Source organism: Perca flavescens, chromosome 1, assembly GCF_004354835.1.
Source record: "Perca flavescens isolate YP-PL-M2 chromosome 1, PFLA_1.0, whole genome shotgun sequence".
Classification (NCBI taxonomy): domain Eukaryota; kingdom Metazoa; phylum Chordata; class Actinopteri; order Perciformes; family Percidae; genus Perca; species Perca flavescens.
Window position 1 is genome coordinate 21,494,882 of NC_041331.1, and position 17,510 is coordinate 21,512,391.

General features: G+C 38.3%; 1 protein-coding gene across 3 annotated transcripts in view; it reads left to right on the plus strand.

The window, feature by feature from the left end:
• Positions 1-17,510, plus strand: part of lgr4 (leucine-rich repeat containing G protein-coupled receptor 4) — a 35,140-nt gene that overhangs the window by 15,471 nt on the left and 2,159 nt on the right. For 2 of the 3 annotated variants that reach the window (XM_028573630.1, XM_028573637.1), the window contains 15 exons: positions 2,947-3,018; positions 4,015-4,086; positions 7,694-7,909; positions 11,244-11,315; positions 12,752-12,820; positions 13,560-13,631; positions 13,835-13,906; positions 14,052-14,120; positions 14,205-14,276; positions 14,767-14,832; positions 15,005-15,076; positions 15,168-15,239; positions 15,317-15,442; positions 16,785-16,882; positions 17,382-17,435. In XM_028573630.1, the coding sequence (XP_028429431.1) occupies positions 2,947-3,018; positions 4,015-4,086; positions 7,694-7,909; positions 11,244-11,315; positions 12,752-12,820; positions 13,560-13,631; positions 13,835-13,906; positions 14,052-14,120; positions 14,205-14,276; positions 14,767-14,832; positions 15,005-15,076; positions 15,168-15,239; positions 15,317-15,442; positions 16,785-16,882; positions 17,382-17,435 (1,274 nt within the window). Of the gene's footprint in view, positions 1-1,496; positions 2,791-2,946; positions 3,019-4,014; positions 4,087-7,693; positions 7,910-11,243; positions 11,316-12,751; positions 12,821-13,559; positions 13,632-13,834; positions 13,907-14,051; positions 14,121-14,204; positions 14,277-14,766; positions 14,833-15,004; positions 15,077-15,167; positions 15,240-15,316; positions 15,443-16,784; positions 16,883-17,381; positions 17,436-17,510 lie in introns of those variants that run through there. The other variant, XM_028573645.1, reaches the window with a different exon arrangement.

The window sequence follows — 17,510 nt, forward strand, 5'->3', positions numbered from 1 at the left end:
ACAGGATTATTGGAAATTGTGATATAAACATCATTGCCATCGTGAACATAGGACATTAAGTCACAGGCTTATTATCACAGCTACCTATACCAACAATTGTACAACAAGGTGTGTACTGTGCATGTGGGAGCATGTTTCAGTGGATGGCTGCTTGTTTGGGTTTTGCCACAGTAGTTTCCCAAATAGAAAGTTAAATTGCATTGTTTCAGCAGAATTTGAATGCTTTTTTATTTTTTGGTGGTAAAATCATGTTTGTTGCCCTTTACTGTCTGAGTGCATAGCAGGGCTCTTTGTGAATTTGCTATTGACAAAGGTAGACCTGTGGGAGTGGTGTTGCACAAGAAGAGGATTTAGCTTTTCCTCAACGAGATTTAGCACATTCTTCTTTCCTCGTCGAAGCCTGGGGGGGCATGTACTGAATTTGCTGAAAGATGCAAGAGGAGGAGAAGCTCTTTGTTGTGAAACCTGAAGGATACCTGAATGATTTGTCAAACCATGTTTGCATGTGGTAGTTAGCGGCTTTTGACAGTGATTGCAGGTTCTGGGTTGTGTGAGTTCTAAAGGAATTGTCATATTGACATTAGCCACATAGGTCACTGTATGTTGAAAAAAATCTAGAAGAATGACTCAACAGCTACGGACAAGATTTGTCATTTTGAATTTGTATGCATCCATCTGCATGTGACAACTTGTACTACATAACTATAACTGCAGGTCATATTCATGAATGGTCTTGGAATTAAAATCTTACATTTTTTTATTCAAGCTGTCACAAGATATCCTCTTAACAAATTGTGGTTCAATAGAGACACATTGATTGGCTGATTTAGCGGTATTGTCAGTTGTGGAATGCAGCTTTGGAAGTTATTTATTGGGGTTGTCTCAAAGCCAAGTCAACCTGAATTGACAGCCTTTTTATAAAGCCAGTGAGCTTTCACATCCTAATATTCTGGTGGAGGCTCTCGTATAAGACATGTTGTTTTTCACATATCACATTCAACATCTTCTAAATGAATGCGCAAATAGGAATACAAATTAGAGATGAGCCGATACCAGTATCGGTATCGGCTCTGATACTGCCTAAAACACTGGTATCGGTATCGGGAAGTACTGGAGTTAATGCACCAATCCGATACCACGTAATAAAGCCCTAAAGAAAATCTACGTTAAAGTAGTTTATTTATGTTCTTTTTCCGTTATAACTGACTGTCAAACTGCATAATAAAAGAAAGTTCTGTGGCATTCAGTGTTGGTTTTTGTTCATGTTTCACAAAGAGTTTACCTGAGTCAGACTGATAACAAAGATAGAAATCATATCACATCCATACAGGGATAGTAGTATATAGCTGTTAAAACATAATAAAATATATGACACACTGGTATCGGATCAGTACTCGGTATCGGCCGATATGCAAGTTCAGGTATCAGAATCGGTATCGGGAAGCAAAAAAATGGTATCGGGCCATCTCTAAGAAAAATACAGTAAAAACTATATATATCAACAATTTTTTCAGTTTTCAGCCAAGTAAGCCATTTTTTTCATTCTGTTTTTCAGTTTTCTCACATGCTCTCCTGTTAAGCTAATGCAACCTTTTAATTTAAAAACACAGAAAGATTTTATTCAACTTCTTCAAACGGGCTTGTCATCCTTACATGTTTAGTTAGTCGGATTCTCTCTGCTGTTGTTGTTTTCGCGTAGAACCGGTCTGGTTAAGGTTAACTTAACTGACGTTCTAGAGGTCCGCTAGAACAAGTGCTAAAGTTAGCTAATGTCAGCTATCGGAGCTGACCAACAAGGGCAGAGAGAAACAGACTTTACTTTCAGTTTGCATGCTCCAGGTAACTTTGGGAAAGCTGTTGAGATGTAATGTTACGGTAAAGCCAGAGGCTGACTGTGGTCAAGCCATTGTGCACGGCAATGGAGAGCTTGGCAGTGTTTCTGTGCTGGTGGGCGTTCTTCTCCAGCAGTTAGCGGCGGCAGACTAGAACACTTGTAAGCGTATACTGCCTCCGTCCCGGTACCTATGGTACTGTAGAAAAACAAGTATCGTCACGTTTTCAGAATTTTGGTACCGAAGTACTCTGTCTCGGAACAGGTAATTCACTCAATACTTCATCTCATGAGAGACTCACAGCTATTCATACTTGTCAACTCATAGTTTTGCTATAAAATGCCTTACAGTGGACTAATTCAGTTACATTTATGGCAAACAAACAAAAGAGCAGTTTTGAGTCTTTATGAAGGGTATATTGTCTTCAAACACAGTCATCCTTGATTCTCAGGCTCACACCCAGCAGCTCTTGTTGCAGGGAATTCAGCCTGCTCAGACTCACGTTGCAGAGTGATAAATCTGTTGCTAATCTCTCAGGTCAGATAGTATACTTGGGCTGTGTGTCCCAGTCCACTTGTCCCATGCTTATTTACACCCCTATTTCCGATACACTTCCTGTTCTCATCAGGAAAGGGAGGTGTCCCCCTCAGTCTCATGTAATTCATGCAGGGACTGAAGAAGCTGCCCACTGAAAAAGGTTACAAGGCAAAGACTGTTACAAGGCTACACTGCTTGCATTGACCTCAGAGGGGTGAATCAGTTTTTCACTCACTCTATAGGGAGCACTGAATAGTAATGGTTGTGAGGCTTGGAAAGGGAGCTAAGGAGGGGATATTAAGGAACAGCTCTAATCTCCTGTGGGTGACAGACGAAGTGACAACAGGACATGGCACAGACACATGTCTTTGATACCCCAGGCCCCATGTTCAACTTCAGGGCTGGAACCTAATCTACTGAGGTGCTGGATGTGGAGACGTTCTTTAAACACTATGCATTGCTCTAGTCAGAAATAAAATGTACTCAGTGGTTTTGTCACAGTCTGAGTCTGTTCTTTTTATGCAGAAATGTCTCCTAAATTTCCAAAATATAAGCGTGACTTTTTCTCTTACCACAGGCGACTTGCGGGGAATGACCTGTCATTCATCCACCCTGAAGCCTTGTCTGGACTGCATCAGCTCAAAGTCCTGTAAGCATGCACCCTCCCTGTCACCACCACCGCCGTCAACACACACAAACACACACTCTTATGGCTGTGACGGTGTGAAGTTTTCCACACACTGGGGGAGAGAGTAAATATTGCAGTTTGTGGTAACATTGTGGTGCTGTCAGTTATTGCCACCCTAAACATAGTCATACATCCACTTGGAATAGACTAAATGCCCTTTTCCATCCCTTTCCCAACAGTATCTGTAGCTGTGAAAACACTTAACAGAGCATTGCATACAGGCCCTGTGTAAAAATTAGTTCTGCATAATTTAAGTCGAGCAGCACACCCCAGTGTGCTTGCACAGACTCGAACACATTGTGCATCACACAAAGCACTGCCCTGTTGATTCTGCAACGGGCCAAGAGTTCAAAGTCCTGTTGATCTACAGGTGAGGTCTTGGTTACATGACTGAAAACACAAACACATGGAGGTATTGTATATGCTTATCATATCAAGTGATTTATTCACATTGTTGCTTGCAATTACACAAGTAAAAACAAACTGAAGTATTTTGACTACATGCAGCCTAAACAAACCCCATTCACATCAGATTTGGGTCAGTTTTGACAAATACTGCAACTATATAAGCATAGGCCTACATAATGTTACATTATCTTAATAAACCAAATACTTAAAATAAAGTCTAAATAAAGTGATTATTTTATACCTTTATTGGTTTTAAAAGTTTCTTCATTAGCTTGGCAGCAGTTTGTAAGTGAATTCTCCGATAGTCTGAATAGTAGTTTTTTTTTCCATTTACAAACACAAAGATCTGGAAAACCCCATGAAGCCACTGTATATTTCAAAGGGAATAACTGTAACCAGTGTGAATCCATATAAACAACAGGACAAAGCTCACTTAGAAAGTTAGCATAGCAAAGAATTTATCCGTGGATACATATTGTTTTAAATTCATGGTGCAAGAAAATGTGTTGTGGGTTGAAATCACAATATTTTTTGCCATTTTGTCTTCAGTATGCTCCAGAATAATCAGCTGAAGACTGTGCCCAGTGCAGCCCTGAAGAACCTTCACTCTCTGCAGTCTCTGTAAGTCATCTCACACCCCCCCACACACACACACATGCACACACACATACCTGTGCGTACATGCACACATATATACATATATACACATAACACATGTAGGGTATTGTCTGCTCAAAGAACCTTTGAGTTTCAAGACCTTTCCGTCCTGCATTTATTGTATTATGGAAACACTCACTGCTATTACTGCGAGTTTTCAGTACTGTAATTATTTGTCATGTTATCATACTGGTAAATTTATTTTGTTTTTAATAATTTAGTTTCAATTGGTTGTAAATTGCCAAACATGGCAGAAGACCTTGGCTTTGGACGGAACAATGTCTCTTTTGAATTGCTGATGTAACATCAACATGATCAAAAGGTGGTGGTTCTGCTGCTGCTGCTGCTACAAAAATCCTTAATTCATGATTATTTGTAAGAAATCACTCTGACAATCTCAAGCCATTATGTCATACCAGCCCTGTTAGGGAGTTTTATGTTTTCTATAGATGTTGCACTTAATGGGAAAGTTATTTTGTCCTGAATTCCTGGACAGGAAGATATGCTGCAGTCATCAGTGCTGTTGTCAGGGAAAGCACTGCAGTGTATTTACACAGCTTACTATCCAAAGTGGAATTCATAGTGTTTGTGCCAACCTAACAACCACATTTTCGACAGTTACTCACAAAGATAATATAAAACGCAACAAGAGTACTGCAGAACAGTTTATCTACTAATGTATGTAAAGATCTAAACGTTGTGCTGAAGATTTGCTAAACAAATGTATGCAAAAATAGGTATATAGGCAACAATGGAGTTTAGTTTAAGCTCACTGGCCACTGATTTCTCACTGTGAACAACAGAAGAGATGCACTAACAGTTTGTGTAGAATTAAAATCAGTACTGTCAGTTGTTGAACTTCTTAAATCAAAGATGAGGGTGTTCTTGTCCAGACTAAAATATCTAAACAACTACTGAATGGATTGCCATGAAACTCTGTATAGACATTCATGGTCTGCAGACGATGGATCCCAATGACTTTGCTGATCCCCTGACTTTTCCTATACCATCACCATGCAGTTCACATTTTTGGTTTCAAGTGAAATGTTTCAACAACTATTGGATGGATTGCCATTAAATTAGCATGATAACATGTTAAACTAAGATTGTAAACATGGTAAACATTATACCTCTTGAACTTTAGCATGTTAGCATTGTCATTGTGAGGATGCTAGCATTAGCATTAAACTTAAACTACCGCTGTGCCAGAGTACAATGTCACATTGCTGCTAGTATGGCTGTAAACTTTAGTCTGGTTAAAAAATGTGCAGACTTTCTGACAAATATGCTTTAAAATCACAATTTAAAATCACACTTTAAAATCAGGTATTTTTTGCACCAATTACAGAAATAACATGCATTTCTGCCACATTTTTAGAATTAAAGTTCACACTCGAAATACCAAGTTGCATTGTGTTACAGTTACAGTTTGTCAAACTTCACAGAACAGACTGTACAGACCAAATTCACACTGCCGTTAACCAAGGTAGTTTTATATCTGACTGCAGCTATCACTTACAGTATTTAAAATGTTCCACTACTGTAAGATGGCAAAATTATGAAAGTTAAAGTGCTCATATGTTTCATTTTCAGGTTCATAATTGTATTTAGAGGTTGTACCAGAATAGGTTTATGTGGTTTAATTTTCAGAAAACACCATATACAGTATTTGTTGAACTGCAGCTCCTCTTTTCACCCTGTGTGTTGAAATCTCTGTTTTAGATACAGAGTGAGACATCTCACTTCTGTACCATCTTTGTTGGGAGTCTAACACGCGCATTAAGTACTGCTAGCTAGTCAGTTACAGAGTATGAGGGAGTGCCATGCTAGCAGCTAGGCGAGCATTATAACGTGTTACAAAGTGACACACCTTCCTCACGGAAGTAAAGGCTGGACTACAATAGAGCTGTTTGGAGCTGTTTGTGAACAGTGTTTTCTCTGGAAGTCCCTTTGGGGTGGACTTTGGGCTTTTTCACTTTGTAAACCTATAACATGCACAAAAAGATATATAACACAATAAAGGAAAGGGGAAAAGCCAAAAAGCATAATATGAGCACTTTAAGACTTTATTTTCTGTCAAGTCGACTGTTGAAATACCAACTATTTACTTGAGACATTTACTTGAGTAAATCAATCTTATTTAGCAGATCTGTCTCTTCTTATGTTGAATTGTTGAGTTTTCCAAGAACTTGTGTTTTTCCACATCTTTACTCAGCCCCCTCACAATTTCCTGCTCCACTCGCCCTCAGTCTTCAGCATTGTTTTTCTGTAACTACTGAATGTCATTATAATTGTGCATGGCTTTTTTTTTGCCACTTCCAGGGACTAATGGAGGAATATACCCAGCTGAAGAACGTGCTGAAAGTCCAGCTTTCAGCTATTATGACCCCTCTATAACCCTCCCCTTGTCCCTTGCTTCCCCTCTTCTTTTTTCTCCCACTCTTCTTTCTTTTTAACAGATGCATTTTTTCTGTGAGGGTTTTAAGGTCTGTAGCTGAAGTAATATGTTTTGACAGAGCCAGGACTTGGTTTGTACAAAGTCTTAGAGAGCTAAATGTCAATCAAGACTGTTTTTCTTCCAGCCCAGACACTTGAGGAATTTTGAGGGAGGACGAGACACTTAGTGAGGGAGGTTAGCAGGAGAAAACAGGATGGTGATGGTGAAAAGAACACTTGTGCATTCATAATACTGCTTGAATAAAAAAAACTAATTTTCTTTTTTACCACCAAACTCATGGCTCCTGATCAGAATTTCAACTGTTTGTAGTGTCACTGCTCTTTAGTATAATATAGTCAATGGGGAACAATCAAATATCAGATTCTGTAAATATTCACATCATAAAACTTTAGAATATTGCTCTATTTTATTACGTACAGTTTGTTTGAAAATTTCAAGTTAATTTATCAGATTTACCTTTTCAGCTTCTGCTCCTCTGCATTGAGAGGAACTGTTTTAGGTGCAAGCACTCGGGTGCCTACTTTTGGAGGTATACAGGTTGTGGCTTATTGGGTAGAAACATGAGTTGTCTGGTCAATGCACATACAAATTAGGTGATAATTATTGCATTAACATCCAAGACCTTTTTTCCTTGAAGAAGTTCAAGTGAGGTCAAAATGTTACTGGTTAAGTTGGAGATTCAGATTTTACTCACAAAATATCACAATTAAAATATGATGCATTATTATTCATTACAACTATCCAGCGTTAAAGTAGATTTGAAAACTCTACTTTGAACAGACGTAAATTTAAGTACATTGTGCTGACATAATGCCTCTCTTTTCACTTGAAATAAACATTTGAATGCAGGACTTGTACTGTTCTTACACACACACACACATACACACAAACACACAGGGTCCTCGCTTTATAGTTAGATGACCATGACGTAGAAACGTGACAATAAAATTAGAGGAAGTTTTGAGTTAAAAAAAAATCTTGTAATATGATAAATGTGAATTTTTCTTTGTTGTTGCTTTCTTTGCTTTATAGCAATGTCATATGCCTGAGCCAATGTCAATATCATATTCATTAAATGAAGCAATGCTTTTTCCTTGATTCTCTATTCTGCAGTCGCCTGGATGCGAATCACATTACCACAGTTCCAGACGACAGTTTTGAAGACCTTCAGCAGCTGCGTCACCTCTGGTTGGATGACAACAACCTGACTGAGGTCCCCGTCGGTTCTCTGAGACACCAGGCCAACCTTCAGGCTCTGACGCTGGCGCTTAACCGCATCTCGTACATACCCGACAACGCCTTCGCAAACCTCACCAGTCTAGTTGTGCTGTAAGTTACATTAAACTATTCTAATTGTGGTTTAGAATTAAAATTTGCACATTAGTGTTAAAGTACAAATATTTACTGAAGAGAAAAGGTCCGGAGTACTTGGAAGTTCAAACAAATAATGAAGGTGCTCTTTGGAAGGGATCACAAAAGTTCAGAAAGAATAAAGGTCCAAGGCACTCTTCAGGCAAAAAGTAAAAAATCCTTTCTATTAGATGGCTATTTCATGATGAAATTACTAGTATGTGTTAAAATAGAACTGAGTAACATCCCACACGTAGCGGCACAAACAGCCTTTTTCAGATATTATTGTATATATTTACTTATATATATATATATATATTCTGTTTTACTAATGTTATTTGCCAGTCGGGGCTTTGCCACAGAATGCAGGGTGGATACAAAACACCATAGGCGTCAAACTATTCAGTGCATTCAGCTGTATTTTGTGTACTTTACATCACTATTAAAAAAAATAAAATAAAAAGAAATACATAGAATGTGACAATTGTAAATGGATAATTAGCTCGATCCTGAAACCGCCACTGGATTAATTACTTTAAAAAATAGTTGATACTTTTACATACTAACCTTTTGGTGGCACGTTATTTAAAAGCCACAGTATTTAAGTAATAAACAGTTTCAGAGTCATTAAAGTGAACTCCCCTAGGACAGCCAGGAGAACTTTGCATACAGTCTTCATAGACCAGTGGTTCTCAACCTTTTTTGTGCCTAACCATTATCCAGGTCCCTAACACCCCCCCATCAAATATTATGTATGTTAATTGCCCCGAATATTAATGATTATGCCCTAATATAGGCCTATTATTTTTGATTATCAAAAATAATCAAAAAATCAAATTGAATGACAAAACAACACATGTATTAGTTTCCCAGGTATCAAAAAAGCCATGTGAATAGAAATTATATATTTACAGGTTTTTAAAAAAAATGCAACCATTTGACATTCAAATTAAATAACAGCAGCCAATCTAGCCAAGACTAGATAACATTCAAACTATAATTAGGTATTATCAAAAGGCCTGCTGCATGGTGTGAACCTCAGCAGCTTTTATAAGATGACTATAATTTGAATGTCCTTTTTTGTTTGTGAAGTGACCTTGGGTGTCATGAAATGCGCTTTAAATAAAATGTATTATTATTATTAGTAGTATTATTATTATTATTACAAACACTAACAGTAGCCAATCAGAAACAGCTAGCAATTTAACATTCAAATCTAGTTTTCCTTCAAATCTAAAATCGAATTGTTCCAACGGAAAACAAGCTGGCACTTATCAAAGGGTAAAAGCAGAAGACGCACGCACACAAAAAACTATTTTGGTGATGACAAACGACTTGAAGAACGACACCTACTGCCGAATGGAAATAAGTTTACAACCTTGAAAGTTAGTGAGAAACGTTTTTTAAGTTTAGAAGAGTCTAGGTTTCCTATCGCCTGTCTTGCGATTAAATAGCAGAAAAAACATTTGGAGGAAATGCAACCCCACATCGCGCTGTGTTTTGTGTACAGTAAACGGTAACATCACTGCCTCTATCGCTTCCATAAGAAAGTTTTAAAACACCAAACGCAAGCCCTCAACTGGCCGGGAGTGTATGGAACAGCTAAATGTTTGCCAAACAACGAAGCACAGTCAATCTCTCTCGCACGTCTCTTTTCTTTCTCTCTTTCTCCGTGAAATGAAGCTGCATTCAGGTACAGTAGGAAACATTGTGTTCTATAAACCATCTGACGAAAAACTGTTACTGTGAAATATAGTCTACTTGTGCTACATTGGGGGGTTAAAGAATACAACAGGACGTCGCGGTGATTGCTTTTTTTCTTTTCTTATCTGAACGCAGCTTCACTAGTAACTACAGAGCTCATTTAAGATGATGCTCTTACGTCCCGTTTCCATGAAGGCAGCACGGAGCTGCGCCAAACAAAGCTGACAGAAGCACAGAAAAGTTAGGATACCTGTCTCGTACAGTCGCAGTGCTGTAAACTGGCAGGTTTTAATGTTGCAGACCACTTATTTTTTTAGTAGTTTAAGTGTAAACATGTATTATTGTAAATCTTTGGTTTAAACTAGCTTTCAAACAAACGCCCCCCAAGGGCACCTCAACGCCCCCCTTTACAAAATATTGCTTCCGACGCCCCCCGTCATCTTCTGAACGCCCCCTGGGGGGCGGTACCGCCCCCGTTGAAAAACACTGTCATAGACCTATACACTGAAGAACTCAGCAGGACTAACCAGCTGGTGTACTTTTTTTTAAAACCTTAATTAACCAGGCACACTGACTGAGAACATTCTTTTGTTGACTAAAATGACCTGAGGGAGTAGCTGAAGAAGTCATTGGGTGTTAAGTAGATCAGGGTATTTCTCAAGTTGAGAGCCAACACATGCAAAGTCTACAGTGAATATACAGTACAGAAATGGTTTCATGTCTCTTTAGTTTCTGAGCCTTGCTGTGTAATAAGTGGATTGACAGTTTTTTAAGTTAACATTTTTAAATTTTTGGGGGGGGGGATTTTTCCAATTAACTAACTTGAAAATCTATTCCCTACCTGACCATGTAGATTACCATCCAGTTAGTAAAATATGGCTGTACTACTAGTGCTCTGCTCTAAATAATAAAAAAAGGTGCAATTCTTATTTAGTTTTTAATGCACTATATGCATTATTCTGTTACCACCAATCAATGCAAAGTACCTTTCCTTGTTTCCTGCTCTAGCTCTGAATGTATCCTCTGAGCAACTGCAAATCAAATTCGAAAACACAAACATACTGTAGTATATTTTTTTTCCACAGCTTACAGTTAATACGTTAACAAAACGGGTTGCTACTTACGCCCTGCTGTGTTTTTCCATGCACTTTTGGCAGTTAAATGTGTCATTGGGATTTGAATTGGAATGAACGACAATTTAAAAAAAAAAAAAAAAAGTAGCTTGACTATGAGCAGATTTTGTTGTTTTATGCATGGGAGGGAAATGCTAAAACCTTCTTTCAGAGGAACTTGCAAATATGTGATGATTACGAATCTGAGGGATTGTTCCAAACTGTTATACATTCACACAAAAACACACACAAGCACACACAGACTCACGTTGAGTAGTATTGCTGCAGGGTTAGTATAAACACGTCAGGATAAACAGGAAAAGACCTGGAATCTATTAGGCAAGGGAAGCCTATTGCATACACACAAACAGTATGGACACCTGATTCACAAATCACGCTGGAATAAAACCCATGATGAATGTGGAAGATTATTTGAAATCTGTCATGGTATAAAAGAAATCTCACAGATATGTGTAAAACTGCTTTTGCTTTTCCAGACATCTTCATAACAACAGAATTAAGGAGATTGGAGACAATTGTTATTCTGGACTTCTGAACCTGGAGACACTGTAAGTGCACAGCAGTCATAGTCATACAGTTGTGTGCGTGTGCGTGTGCGTGTGCGTGTGCGCCTCCCCCACCCACCTCTGCTCCGGTCCTCTAGACATCATTGTGTCCACTTCCTCCTTTAATTGCTCTAGGATAAATAGAGCAAAGTACATGATGCTTATCAAATCTGCCCTCCCACTGTTCACTTCCTCCTGCCACACAGCTATGAAAAATCTTTTAGTGGCAGCCTTACCTAATGGCTAACAGCTACTGTACAACACACAGGGCTTTACAGGACACTAGTTGGCATGTCCTACTTTTTTTTGGTCTAAATCCCAAACTCATTCATTTAAAGTCAAGTATCTGCTGATCCAGTGTTTACATTTTCCTACATAATAACACAACACAATGGGCTCTTAGCCACAAGTAGGCCTATATTAAAATTTGAGTTCAGTTCGGCAGTCCTGCAATGCAGTGTCTTCCAATGGTGTTTTATTGCTTATAGTGTTCTGTTGTTTTTTCTATACTATCTGTGGAGAGAGGAGGTTGAGCTGCTGTGACAGTTTGGGCAGACTGTACATCTGTGCATGAATGAAATACTGGAGTTCAAATGCAGTTTTACACCAACAGCAGCCCTTTAGAGACGTGCACCATGTTTCTTTAACCCAAATCTGGTTAAAACCTATTTAGTCATATATGCTATCAGTGTGGATACTGTATCATTAGCTCTTTATTTCCTTGTGTTGCTTCATGTTGTGCTAAAACAATAACCATTCATTTGTTAGTTGATCAACAGAAAATGTATTAACATTTTTAGTAATAGATGATCATTTATGTCATTTATTAAGAATTTGGCCTCTTCCGGTTTCTCAAATGTCAGGATTTGCTGCTTTTTTTTCTTGCTTCCTAACCTTGGTAATTGATTACCTTTTAGTGTTACAAGAAACAAGCAGTGTGAAAAGAAAAAAATCCACACATTAAGTGTTAATGAAAATAATCATAAACTGCAGCACTAGCTCCGTGGTCCAGTTGCTTGCAACATAGTATGTTAACAATGCAATGGGATGTTTTTTTACAGTAGGCTCAGATTCCCATTAAACAATGGACCAGTGATCCGTTATTAGGATTATGTATTTACCGTGAGTATTTGTACTGGTCAGTATTTCATTGCATATTGCTGCTTAAAGAGTAAATCATTCAGCACCATTAGCAAGTCATATATTTTGTTATTAGGATTAATACATTTTAGTAATCCTAGTTATTAATAATTAGTGCATGACTTGGTGCTGACAACAGTCACAGAGGGAACCAGATAATTGAACACTCCTATTAGCAATGTCTAGACCTTTTTGTTTGAATGTACCATTAATTAGTTAGTTAGAGGGAGGGATTTGTTAGGTCGAAATGCACGAAAACAGCGCTGACTTCCTGTGTCTCTCTCTGTGTCTCATCCTAGAGATCTTAACTTCAACAACCTGATGGTTTTTCCCAAAGCCATAGAGGCCCTACCCAAACTCAAGGAACTGTGAGTATATCGTCCTGTTTCTTTTCTGTGAGGTGAAAAATTTGTACTAACACTAAAGTCAGGGACCGGTTAACTCATCAGAGCGTGAAGGGGACTTTTTAATGTCTTTTCAGTTTTTATGTGGTTCAAAAGAGACAAATATCTGAAAAATTAGCTTTGAAATAAATACGAGGAAAACTAGAGCACAATTACAAAGTGGCGAAACAGTTGAAACCTGCCCTCATTTTTCGTGACTCTCTGTGAATTGTAAAAATTACAAATCTTATGTGGTTTAAAAGTTCCTATTTACATACAGATACATCAGGAGAAAAAAAAAGATAAACATTCTATTTATTATAATATGTTTAAACCATTACTTATTTAAGCTCTTATCTATTGGGTGTAATGATCAAATATAAATAAATTAGCTGACATTTTTTGTAACCTGTTTCAACATTGGTGCTTTTATTTTGAAGGCTAAAAAAAGCACAATTCTTACTTCCTGGTGTTCCTGAGGAGCACATTCATTATTTAATGAAAAGATGATTTAAATAAATTGACAGACCTCGATTTCTGTAGCAGAGATTGAAAGTTAATGGACACCTCCAGTTTGTGCTTGGTGGGTTGAACTGTGTACTGTTTGCCTTTTGCATCATTACTTTTGGTGTTTTTATTTTGCATACGTCAACTTACTTATTAAGTCATGGTTTCATATTGAGCAAAGTGTCTTCACACTGTCTCCGTGATGTTCTTCCCACAGCGGGTTTCACAGCAACGATATTGCTTCCATACCTGAAGGGGCCTTCCATAACAACCCACTGCTGCGAACCATGTAAGGTCAAACTCACTGACACTAGCACACTAATAACTCACATTTGTACAAATGCTACTATGCCCAGTGTACAGCAATGCCTTCTGATAAGCATACATACAGCATTAGGCTTCAGTAGATGGATGTCCAGAAGATGGTGCCATTCTCGCATAGTAAATGATTTTGATTTGAACTCTTCCCCTCTGCTCTTTCTGCCTTCCCAGACATCTTTATGACAACCCTCTGTCCTTCGTGGGCGCTTCGGCTTTTCAGAATCTGTCTGACCTGCACTCCCTGTAAGTCACGCTGTCAGGCATGACTCCTGACAAATCATTGTTAACAAGTTTTGTTTGAACTTGGTATCTTGTTTCATTCATTCTGACTCGTGCTTTGAAGTTCCTGACTTTGTGATTTTACCATTCGTCATTGTGTGTGTTTCAGGATGCTGCGTGGGGCCAGCATGATGCAGGACTTTCCCATCCTTACATGGACTAATAGCCTTGAGAGTCTGTGAGTGAACTTGCAGCATCTGTTCCTGCTTGTGCATATGTGCATCTCAGGAGTAACTGATTAATTTTTTTTTTAAATGTCCAGGACCCTTTCGGGAACCAAGATATCGTCCATCCCTGCTAATCTGTGTGAGGACCTCAAGTTGCTTCGGACGCTGTAAGAGACTTTTCCTTTCCTGTCACCTGCAGCAGTGCTTAAAATATATCTACTACGGGCACCTGGGTAGCTCACCTGGTAGAGTGCGCGCCCACATATAGAGGTTCACTCCTCGACGCAGCGGCCGCGGGTTAGACTCCGACCTGTGGCACTTTGCTGCATGTCTTTCCCTCTCACTCTCTCCCCTTTTATGTCTTCAGTTTTCTTATAAATATAAAGGCCTAAAATGCCCCAAAAAATATCTTAAAAAATAATATATATATAAAAATAATTGTACTTTCTAAAGATTTAAGATAAATACGAGCTTACTGGGACAGTAGAAATTGTCCCAGTAAAGCTTGATTGGTAAACTATGGTTTTAACACTGGTACAGAAAGTTTCAGAGACCAGTTATATCTTACAGAATGGAACATGACTTACCATCCAACCTTTTATTTTCATTTATGTCCCAGTTGTCTAATTGTTGAGGTGGTTTGTTTTCCTCCATCAGAGACCTGTCCTACAATGAGATCAAGGAGCTACCATCCCTCCAGGGCTGCGTCCGGCTGCAGGAGATGTGAGTGTTGAACATGTAGCAGTCAGTGCACAAATCATTTCAGACAAGGATGGTTAAAAGACAAATTCTATCATAAACTTTAAAGATTATATTGTAAAACCAAACAACTAAGGTAATAAAGGTAATCATTTGCTTGTTTATAATCTGTTAAATTCTTGTTTTCAATCTACAGAAGTTTTCAGCACAACCATATTCAACAAATTGCCAGGGGCACTTTCCAAGGTCTCTCTGCTCTCCGTTTACTGTAAGTCCACTCAGTCACACACTCCGTAACATAAATAGTAACACAAGCTGGATGCAGTAAAAACAAATGTTTTATGGCTGTGATTTTACAGAGACCTGAGTAGAAATGCAATCCGAGTTATCCACAGAGATGCTTTCCTCTCCCTCACTGCGCTCACCAACCTGTGAGTATGATGTGTAGTATTATTTTACCACCTCCCATCATAATGAGTACAGAGGATAATCTTTTCCTTTTTTGCAGAGATTTGAGTATGAACTCTCTCACTGTGATTCCAACAACTGGACTGAGCGCGCTCAGTCAGTTGAAACTCTCGGGGAACCCGCAGATGAAAAATGTGCTGACTGCGAAAAACCTGCCCAAACTCAGGTGAGGAAGTGAAGAGGTGAAGAACTTCTGTTATCTGACGTGTTGCGTGTTTGGTGCTGACTATGTAATTGCAATGTCCACCCGTTCGATTATGGAGAACCTTTTTATTGCATGTGATTTCGCCCATCTTTCTCTCGCCTCGTTTTCTGTCTGCTCTCTACGGTCACTCTCTAATACAAGCACATGTCCCCAAAAATATTTCAAAACACTGTGATTTGTTGTAAAAAGGAAAATCAAGCTATATTGAAATAAAAATATTCAGCAAAAGAGGCATTTTATTTATGTTGTAAACTGTGGAAAATGTACAAGGGTTAGCTTCAAGATTGGAATAAATCCCTGACATCGCAGTTTTCGAAAGAAAGATCACATCATTACAGGATGTAGCCCATACACAGATATGGCCAATTTTTACAGACTGATTTCTGGTCGTCAAAATTGAGCTATATTGGGAAGGCTCTGCATAGCAACATCAGGCCTCTGTGGTGTTGAGGAAGTCAGGATTTTCTGAAGAAGGTACCGGTACTGTTGTATTCACTCTGTAATTTACCCATTTTTAACCATTTAGTTTCCACACCTTTTTGTTTTCAATGGGTAGTGAGAAAGGGAACACATCGTTGCGTTTTATAAATATACAGACTTGTATATGTATTTTTTGATTGTATCTTATTGTTACACCTCCTTAATTGCCATACTGTATACATAAATATGAATTTACCCAAGGAAAGTAAAGTATTTCTTCTTCTAGCTATATTTTTCACATGGAAATACTTTTCTCATGATGTGAGTGTGCAGTGTTCTGCATCTAAAACAAACTTGCTGTAACACAAATATGGCAGGCACTCTGAGTCCAAAATGTTGATGTAGAAAACACAGCATACATGCTGTGCTGCACAAACTTGAACCAAGCAGTTGAGTTGTTGTTAATCAGTACAGCAGATGAACTGGAAACCCTCACCAATGCTAACTTTGTAAACAATATAATTTGGACTAATCCTGTAGTGAACAAAAGGTCTACAGAAGATAATAATATTCTATTCTATCTGTTTTACTGTCTTTCTCTGTCTGTTGTGATTTATATGTTTGTGGCAGACTGACTGAAAAACAGAAACAAACTCCACCTCTTCTCTTACGTTTAATGAGAAAGCCAGCTGAAGTTTAGACACGCTATGGAAACATCTAAATGTTATTTTTGAAAAAGAATCACAAGCCAAATATTTGCAGACAAACGCGTTATTTATGCTTTTCCCAATAAGGTATTAAGAGCCAGCACCATCTGTATTATCAACACTGGACCTCCGCAAGATGCTCACAGCCTTTCTAAATGACCAATGTTTGTTTGTAGGTCCATTTCCCTCCCTTATGCCTACCAGTGCTGTGCATTCGTTGGCTGTGACTCAATTACAAGTTCTTCCGAGGAATATGACGTAAAGAAATCTACAGGTGGGAATGCTGCAGTCAAAGCCTTATCTTTGGAACAGTTGACATGTTAGCTAAACTTTTTGGGGTAGTTTATTGACATAAAAGCAACTAAAAATAGCAACATTGTTTCACATGAGCCTCCAGGTACATGAGCAAACTAACAGCATTCATTCTTGCCAGACCACCAGTTATCAGATGTAAATGTTAGACGTATAACATTTTTGCCTTTTTCTTTTACCCACTCTGGCATTTACCTGTCTATAATTAGTTTAAAAAAAAGGAACTGTACATAAATAACTGTATACAGAACATGAATTTCAGGTTATGGAAGATGTAATAATTAAATAACTATTGTTGATTGTTGTATAGCAGAAACAAGAATTTAGAAAGTCACACAAATGCACTTGTTAACATACTTCCTGCTGTATGCACCTGACTCCTTTTTTTGGCCAGGCTGCTATCTTGAAACAAGGTTGTCTTTTTCACATTTGCATTTCTTACATGACATTTTTTATTTTAGGCGGGGAGGATGTGGAAAGAATCTCAATGATTATGCATTGCTCTCCTTCACCAGGTAAGCATTAAACAGCTTTTTAATGTCTTTTGTTATGGGTCCGTGTTGAAGAGATTTGAAATGATCTAAAAATCC